Genomic DNA, 16,214 nt, shown 5'->3' on the forward strand with positions numbered 1-16,214 from the left:
AATGTATAATTATAATGATAATATAAATTTCTTTCCCTTTCGTTCCATTCCTACCAATTGAATACTACCGCGAGCAAAGGACAATTCTAGACATCTTATTGGTTCCAACAATAATTTATCCAAGCCTAGTTGTAAAGGTGAACCTAAGCAAACATAAAACGCGAATCCCACATTTTTCCCTAGGATTTTAGTCCTTGAGGTTTGCATGACTGCGCTCGTCGCCTGCGTTTAAATTTCAAAACTCACGTAACGCCAACAGCTCGTTGCGTCGGGGCTCGTTGCGTGCCTTGTGAAACGTTGAGCGTGTTCGTTCGTTGAGCTGTTTGATACAGTTTTTCTCTCGTCCCTGTTAGTGAAATTTGCGTGAAACAGAGCGTTCGCGTCAAGGAAAGGAAAGGAAAAAAGCAATCGTTAGAACCGGCGAGCGGACTTGAAAGTTCTTGGAGCAATGCTGATAGCGTCAGCGTGACGGTTTTGCGATGCGAGAACGGCGTAAGTAATGCATATCTTTTCCGCTTGTTTCCTGACTGAAGTTGCGTTATGAAGCACGGTAGTGTGTCGTGCGAGAAGTCACGGATCAACAAACAATTACAATTGGATGTATTTATAGTTCACTAGGCTGCAACGATGGTCTTCAACAAGAAGAGTTCGACGAAAGGAAAGGTCGAATTCTCGTCTGCCGTAGCGATGAACGTGAACGGCTCGGTGAAGCCGAGCACGAGCGGGGCCGTGAACGCGCAGGGCGAGGATTCCGCCGAGATCAAGGTGATCGTGAGGGTTCGCCCACAAAATGACCGCGAGCTGCAGAACAACGGCAAGACGATCATCGAGGTCGTGGACAACAAGATGCTGATCTTCGATCCGAAGGAGAAGTCGACGTCCTTCTTCTTTCACAACGTCGCTCAGAAGAACAGAGACATGCTGAAGAAGCAGAACAAGCAACTGCAGTTTATCTTTGACAGAGTCTTTGACGAGACGTCCACGAATAACAATGTGTTCGAGGGGACTACCAAGAACTTGATCAGCAGTCTCCTCGACGGCTACAACTGTTCCGTGTTTGCTTACGGTGCTACTGGTGCCGGCAAGACTCACACTATGCTGGGTAACAAGGAGGATCCCGGTATCACGTATCGCACCGTCGCGGAACTCTTCTCTGAGATCGAGAGGCAGGGCAAACACCGTGAATTTACCTTGTGCGTGTCTTATTTGGAAATATACAACGAGATTGTACAGGATTTGTTACACAAATCGGGCCCACTACACCTGAGGGAGGACGGAAAGTGCGAAGTTATCGTCGCTGGGTTGAAACCGATTGCCATCACAAGTGCCGAAGAATTATTGTTACTGTTGGCGGAGGGCAACAAGAACCGTACTCAGTATCCAACAGATGCGAACAAGGAGAGCAGCAGAAGCCACGCAGTGTTCCAGGTGTACATCAAGATAACGAACAAGCTAGATAGCCAAGTGCAGAGAGTCAAACTGTCCATGATTGATCTAGCGGGATCCGAAAGAGCCTCAGCCACCGGATGCAAGGGCATAAGGTTCAAGGAAGGCGCCAACATCAATAAATCTTTACTGGCTCTGGGCAACTGCATAAATAATCTATCGGATGGCATCAAGTACATTCCATACAGAGACTCCAAGCTGACAAGGTTGCTGAAGGACTCGCTCGGCGGTAATTGCTACACCGTTATGATTGCCAACATCGCTTCATCCAGCTTCACCTACGAGGATACGTACAACACCCTGAGATATGCGAATCGAGCGAAGAAGATCAAATCGACCGTGAAGAAGAATGTCTCCTGCGAGATGCACGTCAGCGGTTACATTAAGATAGTGGAGGAGCAGAAGAAGGAGATCGAGAGCCTGAAAGCGAGATTGGCAGCTTACGAGAGTGGAGCGTTGCAACTGACGCTCGAGAACAAGGCGAATAAATTGCTCACGGAGGCGCACAGCAAGCTCGGAAAATTATACGACAAGAAGAGAGAGCTGATTCAGAAGATGCTGGTGTTAGAGAGCTCCGATAAGATCTTGGCCTGCAGGATACTCTACAAGAAGGACGCCGATGCGAGGCTGCACGGTCTAACAGCGGCCGACAACGCCTTATCGTCGGAGGAGCAAAATGCTAGCGGGAAAACGCGCATTAACAAGTCGCTGCATTACTTCCAACGGCAACGGGATTCCCTGAAGGCACAAATGGAACCGATATGGCAGGAATTGTGTTCAGTCGAAACGGAGATACAAAAGATAACTGCTTCGCAGCCGGACGTTAACTCTACAAACGAGAATTCGCAGAGTAAACAGATCTCCGAGATTGACAAGTGCTGGATTTCCGGAGTGCTGCAACACCTGAAGAAACTGAGTAATCTCCTGCGATGTGAGAGGCAATCGATTAACGCGATAACGAAAATGATGAGCGAGGTCCTCCAGAATTATTATAACATGATGAAAGGATACGGGACAATGACGGACAAGATGCAGCTGGAGTTCAAAGAGTTAGTAAAGATGCTCGAAGGCTTCCGAAATATTAAATGGTCCGATTGGGACTCGGCGGCGAGCACGGAAGATTTCAGCATGTTCACATGCCTGAGTACGGCAGCGATGGACCCATTAAATAATCCTATGCCGATACTGCGAGCCGAGGTTGACAATGAGGAGAACGACATTTTCGCGACGAATATCTTGAATTCGACTTTCGACGTTGCTTCGCTGTTATTGAGAGACAATTATACCGACGATAATTCCAACGAAAACAACGATGAAAGTAACGTGCCGAGTAGCAAATCTATGCAGGAAATTCCATATGAAGAGAAAACTACTGTAAAAGGGATCGCTAGGAAACGTGTGCTATCCGAGAAGAATAGCGAACACGGCGCTACCCTGCCAAAACAAACAAACAAGCTACCGACGAGTAATAAAAGTATTGTGCAAGATAATAATCGAACGGGCAAGGAGAATATAAATAAGCAGAAATCTTGCCAAATGAGCGCGAAGAATCTTGCCATTCTGAATAAATTTAAGAACAGTACGGGTAACATCGCGCGGCTTCCACCCGGACACAATAATGCTGAAGAACGAAAGGACGTGACGCTTAAAGCAATGCGTAACAAAGAGAGGCGTGGACTCATGACAACGCATCCGTACCATAAACCAGCTGTCGGAAAAAAGTAAGTAAAACTTGGCGTAAAATTTTAAATATTTCGTGTATATAACATTGTTATATTAGAATATTAATATTAAAATAGAATTAATTATTAGAATATTAGAATATTAAATTTACGCGTTAGATCACAAACATTATCTCAAGTGCTTGAAAACGGGCCCTATTGACATCATTTAATAAAATTTTCCTACAATATCGTTTTTATATTGCAGGTCCACTGCTATGCCATCGACCAGAGTTCCATGGTGACGTTAATCAAAAATTTAATATTTATATCTTTTGTACTAATTTAATGTAATGACTAAGACGGATTTACAAACATTATGCCAAATGAAAATTTAAATAAGGATCTACCAAGTACACTTGAGGAAAACGTACGTACGTGTTGAATTGAATTCAATTACTTTTTTCTTAAATAGATATTAGACTATATTTATATAAAATAAAATTAGCCATAAGATGACTTTGTAATATTATAATATGCTTCTTTTAGCTTAATTAGAAAATTATATATAAATATAATTGTGCAAGCAATAATTTTTCTTTTTATATATTACGAAAATTAAAACGGTAAATTTTTATATTTATGACGGTAAAAATATACTTTGGTTAAAATATACGTTGGTCATCACATGTTGCGTTATATAAATTTGAAAAACGAGGAAATGAAAAAAATTAATAAAAATTCGTATGTCAGATTCTGTTTTGCTTCTGCAATCTTTTTGTCAATCTTGAATAATTCTTGCCTAAAGACGTTACATATGCATGTGCATAATAGAATTTATGACTACGAAATTTACCATTTTGATGTTTCATGTACTAAGCCAACAATCGAGAATTGTATAGATATCGAATAACTTATATCGAACAAATATAATTTAATATGAATAAAAAAATCAACACATAAATACATTTTATAATTATATTTCTGTCGTGCGCAGATTATTGACTATTTGTATTACTTGTACCTGTTGCAAAGAAAAAAAGTAAATTATTTGCGGAATTAATTTAAATCATTTATGCAATGAAAAATAGCAAAAATTGCTTAATCGAATCGTCTCTAAACAGTAGCGAAATATTCCATGCTTCGTATCTCGTTTACTAATTATTTGTTCCCCAAATCCTCATTGAGACTTTCCTGAAAACATGTATATCATTACATTGTGCCATTGTCTCTTTCGTATTTCGTTGTACAACCTGAGATACTAACGTATTCCTGCAAGGCATTTGACACGTGCCTCGAGATGTCTGGAATTGTCAAATCCGAGCTCGAGTGCCTGCTACTGACTATCGTAGGCAAAATTGATCTCGAGTGTTCGTAAAACGAAGCGAATGATTGCAACAGAAACGCCAGAAATGCCAATGACGCTAACACACTGATAGGATCGAAAGCACTGAAAAGCACGTCACAATTGATCGTTACTGACAAAATACCATAACGAAAGAATCAGATGTAATTGTAACAAAGACTTTCCTCTCTCTCGACCAGTCTGGCAAAATTTGTACTCAACGTTTTTATTGCTAAGCCTTTATTACTAATTTACCCTGGCGATATAAACTTTATACTTCCAGATGTAATTGTACTAAACAAACACTTACTGATAGTAAGCTGGTGATGTGGACGAGCCAAATCCAACGTAACTGCGTTGCAGATTCGATCCTTGTCTACCGTAACTAACAGATTTCTGATAAGGCAAAAGCGGGGATATACTTTCCGACGCCGTCCTGTACGTATCCGATAAATGACACAGAGGCGGATTTCTACAGGATGGTATTCGGCCGATTGTTGCCTCCGACCTTGTTTGCATCTCGCACAAAATGTGACCGAATGCACTAAGCAGTAGCATAATCTTCAGCATTTTCTTTTTTCTTTTTGCGTCCTGAGGACAATTTCAATTTCTTGTTATTTTTTGTAATATCCGTTGCACGAGAATCACATCGATATATTCGGAAGGTAAAACACTTGCTGCAAATATAATTAAAAATACAGGCGTTACCGTTCTCGTGCGATACATTAAATCGTCAAGATTTTTACATCGCGTCTCAAAACTAAAACGATTCTGCGTTTTCGCGATGCATACTCGAAAATATATATATATATATATGCCGCCGAATGGAAGAGCAACGAGCATTTCCGGTCGATTCTCCGCACGCTCCAATTGTCAATGTTTTACTGAATTTGTGACAAATTCAAACACGAAATTACGGAGACCGCAATCTCGCTACGTTGGGACGTTCGTCCCGTAAACGAGCGTAAAATTATTTTACGGCAAATTGAATCTTGAAGTAGGACACGTTGCTCACGGGAACTGTAGGAAACGAGATGTTGTTAGTATAAAACGACTAAAACACAATTTGCTTTTATATAATACTCCAAGTTCAACTTTTATTATCAGATTTCAGGTTCAATAAATTTTTCACCGCTTCCTTGTACTTATTAACCGAATACTGATCCTCTCCGTTGTTAATGAGATCGGAAACGGCAATCTTGTACTCCGTTACGTGTGGGATGGTCTCGTAATCGTAATCGGTTGGCGGTTCCGGCCACCTGTATAAAGTCACCAAGTTCGTACGGCTTGCGCTGGTGTCCCAATCGTAATATTCCATGTCCACCAAGGATTTCTCGGCTTCCCACGATTCCACCCTCTGCCAATGAAAATTTCGTCACGTGAAAACTTGAGTTTCCTATATTACTTACAATCAGGGTTGGATAATTTCATGTTTTTCTTTAACCAAGTTAAGTTTAAAATTAATGACCAGAAATTAACTAAGTTTACGCTAAAAGTTACTTAAAAATTAACCAAGCTAAGTTAAAAGTTAATAACTTTTTAACTTAACTTTTAACCAGTTACTACCACCCAACCCTTACAATACACTTGTAATGTTATTGTGTACGATACATACCCAAGATTCATGATACAGCGCTGTGAGGAGATACCGCACGTATTCCAAATTTTGCTTCCTACTTGGGCATCTGTCAGCCGTGATCGTTAGCACGTCCGTTTCCGGATTGTGCTTGTTCCCCGCCAATCTCAACAGCTTATCCTTGGCGTGAGTGTCCAAGTGAAGGGAGGACAGTTTTATCTGCAGACTCACGATCCTGGCGAGTGGATCCTTGATGCTGGGCGAGGAGTAGCAATAATCGGACGTGATGATCTCAACGGGGAAATGCTTCGCGTATTTCTCCTCGCTGTTTAAAGCCGCGGGCCACTTGGTGCAAAATTGCTTCAGCGCTTCGCAGTGCCGTCTGATCGCCGGTGGCGTGAGGTGCAGAAAGTTCGGTATCTTCATAAGTTCCGCATTGGCGTACTTGCTGAGCGGTGCTTCGTTCGGCTTTGGGTATCCCTGGCGCACCGGAAGCGGCACCGAAGCGGGATGGAAGGTACGCGCACCTGGCCAAACCGACGGCCAGTCCTGGTCGACAGGCATCTCCGTCGTTCTCGGCGGCTTGACATCGATTTGCCGTCTCTTTCGCTTCGACTCCCGAGCATGCTTCTGTGGATAAAGTTCCAACACGCGAAATTCTGGAAACGAAAATGTGCATTTGTCTCGATATTATTCTCGATATTATAATAGATCAAAGTGATCATAGCAGCCGGTGTGTACTAACGGTCAACTTTGTTGCTGGGCGATTCCGAGGCACTCGAGTATGCAGCGGTTAGTTTCAGTGTTTTCGACAAACTCTGCGTCAGGTTCGTCGCGAGCCTGTTACATTTTAACGCGTACATTCTTACGCGTAATTACGTCGGCGTAATTGTACGATTTTATAAAAACATAACCTAGCCTCTTGCCTTCTTACGTGCGCGAGTTCAGTTATCAGGTTATGTTAGATGTTTATGATCGGTAATGTAGCGTGCAATGTTAACGACTGCTAATAATAAATTACGTTCACGCCACTGCAAAATAATTGAATTGATGACAAACTTTGTATATGTATAATTTTTTAACGTTAAAATATAACTTCAAAACTTTTATTATTAATTCTTATTTGTCAAAATATGCCGTTGTTTCAAAAATCTTTTTATTAAGAAAGATAAGAAAATTATTATGTGGATGCGTAAGTTCTCTTGCCGATTTTGCAATTTTTCTTTATTAAACAATCGATAAAGCATAAATCACTCAAAGTATATTCTACGACTTTTTCGCATCTTTCAACATGCAACATGCGAATATCACGTTAAAAGAAAGAATCGTCTTTTGAGGCGATTCATTCATCGAGTCATCGGCAAGAACTTATATGCATCGACCTATTTATCTAACATAAGCAGGACATTCGGTGATCGATAATACATATGCTGTTTTTATAGAATTTTATAGGATTTTACAGATATTGATATCTTGTCGAGAATCACGACAAAGGCATTCCGCAGAAGTGACGATGTTCTTCCACTGAAGACTAAAGTTTAAAGTATAAATATGGTGCCACAATTGATCAAAACTATTTCACTTCTTTTAAGCACAGACGATGAAAGGCATAAATATTTATGAAAGCGATTTTGAAGAGTAAACTTGGGCTTACAAATAAGTCAGAAAAATGAACTTTGAATCGCGGTGTGATGCCCCGAGAGATAGCTTTTGGAATGTTGAAATTTAGGGTCAGTCATTTCCATAGCATATTCTTTGATACAATCGACAAAATTATATTATATTATTTATTAAAATACACGTTGATTCAAAGGATGAAAGAAAACCTTTGTTAGCTTCCAATTTATGCTTTAACGCAGTAATTAAGCGAATTAACCAATTATTCGAGATTCGAGATTTCCGACAGCCTCGATCATGAATGCTATCGCTTATTGCTTACGCTTACTGCTTACTGTTTACGTTCTTCCTTGTGACTATCCTGAAAGGAAATCGAAGAAATTGAGTTCGATAGATGGGTGTATTATGGAAAAAAATAAAATCTTGGAGACTATGCATTAGAAATTGAGATTTCGATTTGAAGGTTGAAACTTGATCAATCATAACATTGCCTGCTACTTTTTGATTGGTCGAATCTCAGTCTCTAATGCGTGATCTGATCTGAGGGCTTCGTAAACGTGTAGGAAAAGGATAACGCATCGCTGCTATCTTTCTCTAATATTTTCTAGAGGATCGCTATCGAATCTCGGCAAGAGACACACACGTACAATTATTAAATCCGTGAAGGTCACAAATATTATTCCATCTGTTATTGTGTGTCTATTTCAAATTGGCTTAGAGCGTTTAGTTGTTCGGGAAATTCGATATCGAGCGAAGTAACTCCAAGTCCGTACATTTCGAAGAGCGTATTGTCGACATCACGTTAAAACGATGAATATCCATATCGCCGTTATAGTACTCGTTAGCTTAGGAATTGACGTTTCCTGTCAAGAAATCTTTTCCTCGTATTCGTCGCTGAGTAAAAATTTCATGGACAAGCAAATCTCGTGCCTGATGGAAACCGGGTCGTGCAATGATATGGGAAACAAAATGAAACGTAAGATAAATTTTGTGCATGATCATATATATTTTACGGCATGAGCCTGCGCGAAATCGCGAGTCCCTCGCATTTGACATTGAGAAAGAGACGTGAAATAACGTGAAAAGCGCGCAGGATTGATGGTTTTCCACTTGAAAGAAGAATACGTTTCTTACACACAGATATATATTTTTTATATGCGTAGGTTTGCTACTGCAAAACGATTGCGAGCGTTGCAGTTCGCAGCAGAAAGCACGCGTAAAGAAATTGGTAGATGCTATACGGTCACAGTATCCCGCACAATGGAAAGTGATCAGAGATAAATACAATTTGGAGCGAGAATAGTATAGTTAATTTTAATACTGAAATCACGAGGAGGATAAGAAATATAATATTCGTCAAAGGGATCACGCAGACGATAAAGAACGAGGCACCTTGGCTGCAGTCCACCGTCCAGTTCAACCGAATAATAATGCAAAACAATTGCGAGCGTTGCAGCAATAAAAACAAAGCATAATTGCGATATCTATCTACCAATACTTCCAGAATATTGAAAGAACATTCTAACCATGTTCTTTGTATTATTTTTTTCTGTTCCATTTTTGCAACAAAGTAAAAATTATTAACATTTGTAGCTTTTGCACATTTTATGGTAGTTTTCGTATGTTCCATCAACGTAATCCAACATGAAAAAAAATCTTAATACAAATGATCTTAAATTAAATTAATATTGATATTTTTCAAATTAATGTATACATTAAAAATATGACATATTATAAATTGTAGATAGACACTTTTATGTACAGACGCTCATGGAAAACAGAATTAATATTACTTATCTACTAATATCAATATTACTTGTGATTATACTATTATATGTTAAAAAGCTAAAATCCCTATTATATAATTATAAAATTGTAATTTTAATCACAATTACAATGGTGTGAAACAAATAAAGATATTTTTTACATCTTTTTCAAGAAACGAAAAATTTATTACAATAACTGCCTGAAATTTGTACGATACGAAAATGTGTACCTCTTGAATCGGAATCTTTATAGCATTGAAAAAATGTGATCATTTAGAAATTTTACGATGAAAAGCTGCATAACGTAACATCACATAAGTCTCTGTCAGTATTGATAACGGTTCATCGAAACCACTTTCTCTTTATGCGTCACGCGTACGTTTCAATAGCCGGCATTCATTCATTTATTACCATAAGCACAGGTTTTTGAATTTGCATCCTATTACATACGTAATAATACGTATTTTTCTATGTCTCACATGTAGCGCGAATTAAAAGAAATTGAAAGTGAAAGTTCCGTTCTTTTAAAACTGTAAGTAACATAATAATTTTCCACGGGGAAACTTTATGCGGAGAACTGCGGGAACCGAACGTACTAAAATGTATATAAATCGTCATAATCGAAATTAATAATAAAATAAAAAATATTCCGTGAATATTGTAAAGAGTAATTTTTTGCTGCAAGTGTCTCTTGATGCAACTGGCTAATGAAGTGGGTCAAAGACTTGACACACTGCGCATATCAATGATTTACAAATGGATAATAAAAGATTCTAACATCGTAAGAATACATGCTGTATTCTAAGAAGTTGTTTGTATTTAAAATTGTTTATGTCCATTAATTTTATTTTCATTAATAAATAAATAATTTTAATAAATTGTAAATATTCCGTCCGTTTTCTAGGCTCTACAAAAGTGATATTGCAGCTCTGCAAAATTATTCGTATGCTAGTACTAATCGCAATATTGATTAGATTAAAATTACAGAATCTTGATTTATGCAGAAGTGAATTTTTTATATATTATATATTTTTTTTATTTCTCATTGGTACAGAATTATTTGTCATCGTCGCCGATGCAGAACATCTCTTTATGTAACGCAAGCAAATATGTAATTGTTTAAATAACGGCAGAGATACAAGTTCTTATGGGATTTATCATGTGTGATTAGAAACGACACGCTACAAGGAAGGCGTTAAAACATGTTTAAGAGATGTTGCACGGTGGGTACTCTCCGTTCAATCCGGTCCCCGGCCTCCATTCGATTGTATAAAAGCCAGTGGTCGATGATTGTCGCTGTAGTTGTTAACTCTTGACCGCAGTCTCGTCAGCCGGAGAAGTGATTTCGCTTTCGCGCGTTTCTACATTTTCGGACATCGAGAATTATTAATAATAATTTCATATCATGAAAGGATATTTCCTGATCCTGCTGACATCGCTAATAGCCTTGGCACTCGCTGCCGAAAGGTATCCCGTAAAGTACGACGATGTGGATGTGGAGAGAATTCTTCAAAATAATCGTGTCCTGACAAATTACATCCGGTGTATGTTGGATGAAGGACCTTGCACGGCCGAGGGCCGTGAATTAAGAAGTAAGTAGGAAAAGATCAATTAGTACATTGTTCGTTCAACTATCTCACGAAGATATTTAAAGATATTTCATTTTTCTTGCTTAAATTTAATTAAAATTGCCTAGCTTGCTCGGCATTACCTTTTTCAATTTCCTAAATTGGGAAATACCCATGTTGACTCACGAAAGCACACGCACGCGCGTGCACACACACACTGCAAGATTGCGACTATACATAATTACGGCAGAGTTCAACACATACTCTCTCTATTATATAATATTTCACGTAAACTTTCTCGCGGTCGTTATATACGCGTGCATGTCTGAAAAGCTTGCTTAAGTGACGTTTATATCGCTCTTTATGTAAAAGTAACTTTGAAACGAGAACAATAAGATTTGATCATTTAAATTATATTTAACACGTATTTCATTCGGACAATTCGGATATTAACGGTCTTTCTGGGAAACGACGTCTTAAAGCAAATAAATGCATTAATGTTTATTTTATATACTTAAAAAAATAGTTTCAAAATTGTAATAAGACAGTCAATTAATCCTATTAGATTAATAATAATAATGGCCCATTTACAGAAACTCTGCCGGACGCTTTGTCGACCGGTTGCACCAAATGCAACGACAAACAGAAGACTGTGGCGGAGAAGGTGATAGGTCATTTGAAAGCAAAACGGTCCAAGGATTGGGAGCGTCTCATTGCCAAGTACGACCCGCATGGCGAATACAAAAAGCGCTACGAGCGATCGTAACTTCTTACTGTAAAATATCTCAACGTTAATTGTTATTAAAAACTCTCATGTCAAAATTAAGCAACGATAATCGCAAGAGATAGAATTCACTGCGACATGCACATCGATACGACACGCACATTCTCTCTCTCGTTACTGAAAATATTGATGTAATACGATGATGTATTCGAATGGAATCCGGTTAAATGTACAAACACAGGATTTAGTGAAGGTTTCACTTTACTTACTGACTCAGCACTCTTCGCGAACACGCGTGAGGAATGTGACTCCTTACCTGTTCCCTAGAGATTATTCTTGCGATTGGAAGAGGCGTAATTGATATTTCTTGTCGTCATTAAAATCGTTTTATATCATTAAAAGTGTATTCAGTGTTTTGACAATAAATATACACATATCATTATCGTGAAACGGAATATTTCAGTGTGAGGATCAATTCTTTCTTGAAATTGCAAGCTTCTCCTTATTCCACGCGTCTCTTTTTAACCAGTGATCCAAGCTGAAATAAATAAATAAATGTATAAATAAACAATATTTTAAGTAATAGATACGCGTTATCACGATTGCCAATGAACGTACGAGATCTGAAATCGCCGGCAGATTGTTGGTCTGATCGGTAACGGTTGGCTCTTGCTCGCGACTTTCCTTCTGCGAAGCTGTCTTCTTCATGTTTCTATGCTGCGGAAAAGTGGGCATGAGCTTCGGATCGCACGCTGTAACATGTTAAATCAGTTAACTGATAGATCAAATGTGTAATTGTTATTATCCCAGGAAAGAGACAATTCAGAAATAAGAAATTTTCGGTAATCGAGCAACGCTCATACTAACGTAGCGGGGCTTCTTTAAAGTAACTGCTCTGCAAACATTCTTCAGCGGTTGCCCTTTTCTTGGGATCGTACATGAATAAAAAGTTCAGCAGTCTGAGACCAGCGGCGCTCAACCAAGGGAATCTTTGTTTCAAATTGTTGTACGGTTGCTGTTTAAGCGTAAAATTTTGTAACGCTGGTAAGGAATTGAATTCTGGCCAAATAGCTTCGCTGGGAGTGCCCAGTAGGTCGACAATCAATTCCAACTGTGCAATCTCCGATCTTCCAGGTAACAGAGGTCTGTGTCCCAACAATTCTCCTAGTAATAAAACAAATTCTATATTTGTTATGTATTATTATATTATTATATATAATATTTATGTAATGTAAATAAACATAATATAATAAAAAAATATATAATATAAATTATTATATATAAATTAATATAATATAAAATATAAATTTATAAATATATTATGCAGATAATATTATTACATGCTTATACAACATGCAACATTTACATTCACAGCACAATAATTTAACCCTGTTCACCTTCTTACCTAATATGCATCCTGCTGCCCACATATCGATCGAAGTGGTTTGCGTTTTAGCCTGCAAAAGTAATTCCGGTGCTCTGTACCATAACGTCACCACTCTCGGAGTCATTGGTCTCAACGGCAGGCCGAACCATCTCGCCAATCCAAAATCGGCAATCTTTACGCAACCTTTATCAGTCATGAGAAGATTAGAGACCTTCAAGTCCCTATGGACGATAAAGTTATGATGCAGGTAGCGCAGGCCCTTCAATACTTGCAGCACTATACACTTGACTTGACTCTCCGAGAACGGTGCTTGCATATTGTCCAACAGGCTTGCCAGATCCTGTTCGCAATATTCCATTGCAAGGAATATGCTCTCCAGGCTCCTGCCGACCACCACTTCTCTCAGATGCACGATGTTCTCGTGTCGGCACGATAGTAAAACTGATATCTCCCTGAGACCACTCACTGGCAATCCATCCTTCTCGTGCTCCATTCTCACTTTCTTCAAGGCAACGACCTTATCATTCTTCGTATCTCTAGCCCGATATACAATTCCGTAAGTACCCTCTCCGATACGATTCAATTTCTCAAACTCGGAAACAAATCTACATTTACCAAGCTGAAAGAAAAAAAAAATATATATATAAATAAAACCTAATGCTATATAACGTGTTCTATATTCTACAAAATCTACATTATATAAACAAAGTCGTTACATACAATGTCTTGTTCGGGAATTTCCATTGGCTTGCCAGTTAGAAAAGACGTCAATACCCCTTTTCTTGTAATGGGAGCCGAGGGATCGGGCCCCGAGTCGGATACTGCTTTGTTATCGCTGTCATTGTGCTCCACTGACTTTTTCTCCAAATTTTCGTCTAAAATAAATTTGCAATTTATTAATTGATTATTCCCGTTATGATATTACACACACTCGTACATGTATATATTCTTATTTTCAGAAAAGTAAAATATAGGGTGCTCAGACTTTTAGCTGTTAGAATATTATTCACATGGCAGATAATTTTTTTAATCGATCGTGTTATTCGTAATTTGAAGACTGCTGCTAAAATCACGTTTTCGTTATACCTTTTGTCATTTTAATCACTAATTGATACAGAAAGTAATAAGCCGGCAATTATCTTCAATGGTCGAAAATAAACAACAATATCCTCAGCGATACATCGGCATCATATACGTATAATCCGATACTAAATACTCCAGCCGAACAAAATAAAAAATGGCGTAGTTTAAAACCCGTATCACTAACTACACATTGGAGATTAAGGGCGATTTTCATACCGCCGTATAGTTAGCAGTCAATGATAAATCTTTTTTTTTATTGCAATCGTTTGGGAATCGTTTGGGAAAGTTTAGGAAACCACTTTTAGAGTTTGGGAAATAATAGTTTTTTAATAATTAATGAAAATTAGTTGAGCGTATAGTTAGCAGACATCATTCCAAATAATTTTCTTTTTCGCTTATTTCAACGTCAAATCATTTGGGAAATACGCCTATAATGTTTTCAGAGTTTGGGAAATAATGATTTCCCCTTAAAATTGAGTTGAAAGTCATCACCCAGCGTGCAGTATAATCTAGGGAATAATCTAGGAACTTTTTGACTATAGGCTATATAATGGAAAAACGTTTATAATCTTTGATATTTCTCATTGTTTTCCATTTCAATAATTTGGGAATCGTTTGGGAAAGTTTAGGAAACCACTTTTAGAGTTTGGGAAGTAATGGGGTTGTTTAATAATTAATGAAAATTAGTTGAGCGTATAGTTAGCAGACATCATTCCAAATAATGTTCTTTTTCGCTTCTTTCAACGCCAAATCATTTGGGAAATACGCCTGTAATGTTTTTAGAGTTTGGGAAATAATAATTGCATCTCAAAATAAAGTTTCATGTCATCAACCAGGGCATCTATCACGTAACTTTTCCCCTAGGATGGAAAATGAAAAATGAAAATTTCTTCATCTCAGCAGCAAATCATAACGTAAAAGTTCACGCGAAATTTTCATTTTCCATCCTAGGGGAAAAGTTACGTGATAGATTCCCAAACGTGAAGCCAAAAATCTAGGGATTTTTTGACCATAGCCTATATAATGGAAAATGTTTATAATCTTCGATATATCTCATTGTTTCCTAATGTTTTCTATTGCAATCATTTGGGAATCGTTTGGGCAAGTTTAGGAAGGCACTTTCACAGTTTGAGAAGCAATAATTTTTATAATTAAGGTGATCCTGGAATGACTAGTGAAACAGTGTTGCTATTTGCACAAAAATTACAGTTAAAATGCTTTTTACAAAAATTTGGCAATTTGTACGCACAAGATTGAGGCGGTCCCGTATCAGAATAAAATAAAGGAATATAATGAAGATTTTCGAAGTGACTTTAGAGGCGTAATAAAAAAGAAAGGTGTATTCTTCTTTACAGAATACAGAATACATATAAACTTCCTTACTGTAATATTATTAATTTTTTATACTGGGAAAGTATATGCTTGGGTGGAAGAGCACGAGGAGACGGGCTTCGCCCGTCACTTAGTACTCTTCCACATAAAAAAAATAACAAAACTTTCAGATGACCAAAAGTACTGCGTGAAGTTACAATATGAGAACCTTGCTTTGCGTGGACCTCGCTTCACATGAATTGAAAACCTATTTGGAATCGTACTAATTTTCATAGCAAGTACACTCAACTAATTTTCATTAATTATTAAAAAACTATTATTTCGCAAACTCTAAAAGTTGTTTCCTAAACTTTCCCAAATGATTCCCAAACGATTGCAATAAAAAAAAAGATTTATCATATTTGTCTGCTAACTATACGGCGGTGATTTTCATAGTGCATTCTAATAACAAAATAATTTAAGTATATCTTAGATACTAATACAGCTATCTGATTGGCTAATAAATATCTTAAGATCATACATAAATATCTGTAAGGGCTTCTGCACACAGGACGCGACAACGCGGTGACCCGTCTTGCTTTTCTGATAATAGATGTAATAAATAAATATAAAGAATAAAAGGCTAATATAACCTTAATATAAAGGAAACGATTATTAAGTCGTTGCTCATGAATTTTTGCGAGCACCTAACATAAAAACAGGCTATAAT

At 37.9% G+C, this 16,214-nt stretch overlaps 6 protein-coding genes across 6 annotated transcripts; 3 read left to right on the plus strand and 3 right to left on the minus strand.

Annotated features, from left to right (window-relative positions):
* The first annotated feature begins 74 nt into the window (after window positions 1–74).
* Window positions 75–3,611, plus strand: LOC105274638 (kinesin-like protein KIF18A). Its single transcript, XM_011330927.3, has 3 exons — window positions 75–492; window positions 611–3,167; window positions 3,376–3,611. Exons 2-3 carry the CDS (start codon window positions 628–630, stop codon window positions 3,410–3,412), a joined length of 2,577 nt encoding a protein of 858 aa, XP_011329229.2. The 5' UTR covers window positions 75–492; window positions 611–627; the 3' UTR covers window positions 3,413–3,611.
* A 462-nt stretch (window positions 3,612–4,073) lies between these two features.
* On the minus strand, window positions 4,074–5,381 carry LOC105274635. The gene is made up of 3 exons (XM_011330922.2): window positions 4,763–5,381; window positions 4,374–4,557; window positions 4,074–4,301 (listed from the first exon to the last, which is right to left on the minus strand). Exons 1-3 carry the CDS (start codon window positions 5,020–5,022, stop codon window positions 4,269–4,271), a joined length of 477 nt encoding a protein of 158 aa, XP_011329224.1. The 5' UTR covers window positions 5,023–5,381; the 3' UTR covers window positions 4,074–4,268.
* A 140-nt stretch (window positions 5,382–5,521) lies between these two features.
* LOC105274634 (28S ribosomal protein S35, mitochondrial) lies at window positions 5,522–6,990 on the minus strand. Its single transcript, XM_011330921.3, has 3 exons — window positions 6,774–6,990; window positions 6,068–6,687; window positions 5,522–5,809 (listed from the first exon to the last, which is right to left on the minus strand). The coding sequence occupies exons 1-3, from the start codon at window positions 6,889–6,891 to the stop codon at window positions 5,543–5,545; spliced, it is 1,005 nt and encodes a 334-aa protein (XP_011329223.1). The 5' UTR covers window positions 6,892–6,990; the 3' UTR covers window positions 5,522–5,542.
* Window positions 6,991–7,088: 98 nt separating this feature from the next.
* Window positions 7,089–9,587, plus strand: LOC105274633 (ejaculatory bulb-specific protein 3). The gene is made up of 2 exons (XM_011330920.2): window positions 7,089–8,621; window positions 8,809–9,587. The coding sequence occupies exons 1-2, from the start codon at window positions 8,456–8,458 to the stop codon at window positions 8,946–8,948; spliced, it is 306 nt and encodes a 101-aa protein (XP_011329222.1). The 5' UTR covers window positions 7,089–8,455; the 3' UTR covers window positions 8,949–9,587.
* An 833-nt stretch (window positions 9,588–10,420) lies between these two features.
* On the plus strand, window positions 10,421–12,154 carry LOC105274631 (ejaculatory bulb-specific protein 3). The gene is made up of 2 exons (XM_011330918.3): window positions 10,421–11,003; window positions 11,573–12,154. The coding sequence occupies exons 1-2, from the start codon at window positions 10,817–10,819 to the stop codon at window positions 11,743–11,745; spliced, it is 360 nt and encodes a 119-aa protein (XP_011329220.1). The 5' UTR covers window positions 10,421–10,816; the 3' UTR covers window positions 11,746–12,154.
* Window positions 12,077–14,336, minus strand: LOC105274632 (cyclin-dependent kinase 10). Its single transcript, XM_011330919.3, has 6 exons — window positions 14,177–14,336; window positions 13,811–13,965; window positions 13,109–13,709; window positions 12,571–12,867; window positions 12,322–12,455; window positions 12,077–12,241 (listed from the first exon to the last, which is right to left on the minus strand). Exons 1-6 carry the CDS (start codon window positions 14,184–14,186, stop codon window positions 12,206–12,208), a joined length of 1,233 nt encoding a protein of 410 aa, XP_011329221.1. The 5' UTR covers window positions 14,187–14,336; the 3' UTR covers window positions 12,077–12,205.
* Window positions 14,337–16,214: the final 1,878 nt, after the last annotated feature.

This window comes from Ooceraea biroi, chromosome 11 (assembly GCF_003672135.1).
Source record: "Ooceraea biroi isolate clonal line C1 chromosome 11, Obir_v5.4, whole genome shotgun sequence".
NCBI classification, from domain to species: Eukaryota; Metazoa; Arthropoda; class Insecta; order Hymenoptera; family Formicidae; genus Ooceraea; species Ooceraea biroi.

Excerpts from the sequence above, each read along its gene's own strand:
- LOC105274631 (XM_011330918.3), top strand. The coding sequence starts at position 10,817 with ATGAAAGGATATTTCCTGATCCTGCTGACATCGCTAATAGCCTTGGCA. Across the intron at positions 11,004-11,572 it reads CGAGGGCCGTGAATTAAGAA|AAACTCTGCCGGACGCTTTG; the intron begins GTAAGTAGGAAA and ends GCCCATTTACAG.
- LOC105274632 (XM_011330919.3), bottom strand. Across the intron at positions 12,868-13,108 it reads GGCAGCAGGATGCATATTAG|GAGAATTGTTGGGACACAGA; the intron begins GTAAGAAGGTGA and ends TTTTATTACTAG. Across the intron at positions 12,242-12,321 it reads TGCCGGCGATTTCAGATCTC|CTTGGATCACTGGTTAAAAA; the intron begins GTACGTTCATTG and ends TATTTATTTCAG.
- LOC105274633 (XM_011330920.2), top strand. The coding sequence starts at position 8,456 with ATGAATATCCATATCGCCGTTATAGTACTCGTTAGCTTAGGAATTGAC. Across the intron at positions 8,622-8,808 it reads TATGGGAAACAAAATGAAAC|GTTTGCTACTGCAAAACGAT; the intron begins GTAAGATAAATT and ends TTATATGCGTAG.
- LOC105274634 (XM_011330921.3), bottom strand. The coding sequence starts at position 6,891 with ATGTACGCGTTAAAATGTAACAGGCTCGCGACGAACCTGACGCAGAGT. Across the intron at positions 6,688-6,773 it reads GCCCAGCAACAAAGTTGACC|AATTTCGCGTGTTGGAACTT; the intron begins GTTAGTACACAC and ends TTTCGTTTCCAG. Across the intron at positions 5,810-6,067 it reads CGCTGTATCATGAATCTTGG|AGGGTGGAATCGTGGGAAGC; the intron begins GTATGTATCGTA and ends TTTCATTGGCAG.
- LOC105274638 (XM_011330927.3), top strand. The coding sequence starts at position 628 with ATGGTCTTCAACAAGAAGAGTTCGACGAAAGGAAAGGTCGAATTCTCG. Across the intron at positions 3,168-3,375 it reads AAACCAGCTGTCGGAAAAAA|GTCCACTGCTATGCCATCGA; the intron begins GTAAGTAAAACT and ends TTTATATTGCAG.
- LOC105274635 (XM_011330922.2), bottom strand. The coding sequence starts at position 5,022 with ATGCTGAAGATTATGCTACTGCTTAGTGCATTCGGTCACATTTTGTGC. Across the intron at positions 4,558-4,762 it reads ACATCACCAGCTTACTATCA|TGCTTTCGATCCTATCAGTG; the intron begins GTAAGTGTTTGT and ends CGTGCTTTTCAG. Across the intron at positions 4,302-4,373 it reads CAAATGCCTTGCAGGAATAC|GAAAGTCTCAATGAGGATTT; the intron begins GTTAGTATCTCA and ends ACATGTTTTCAG.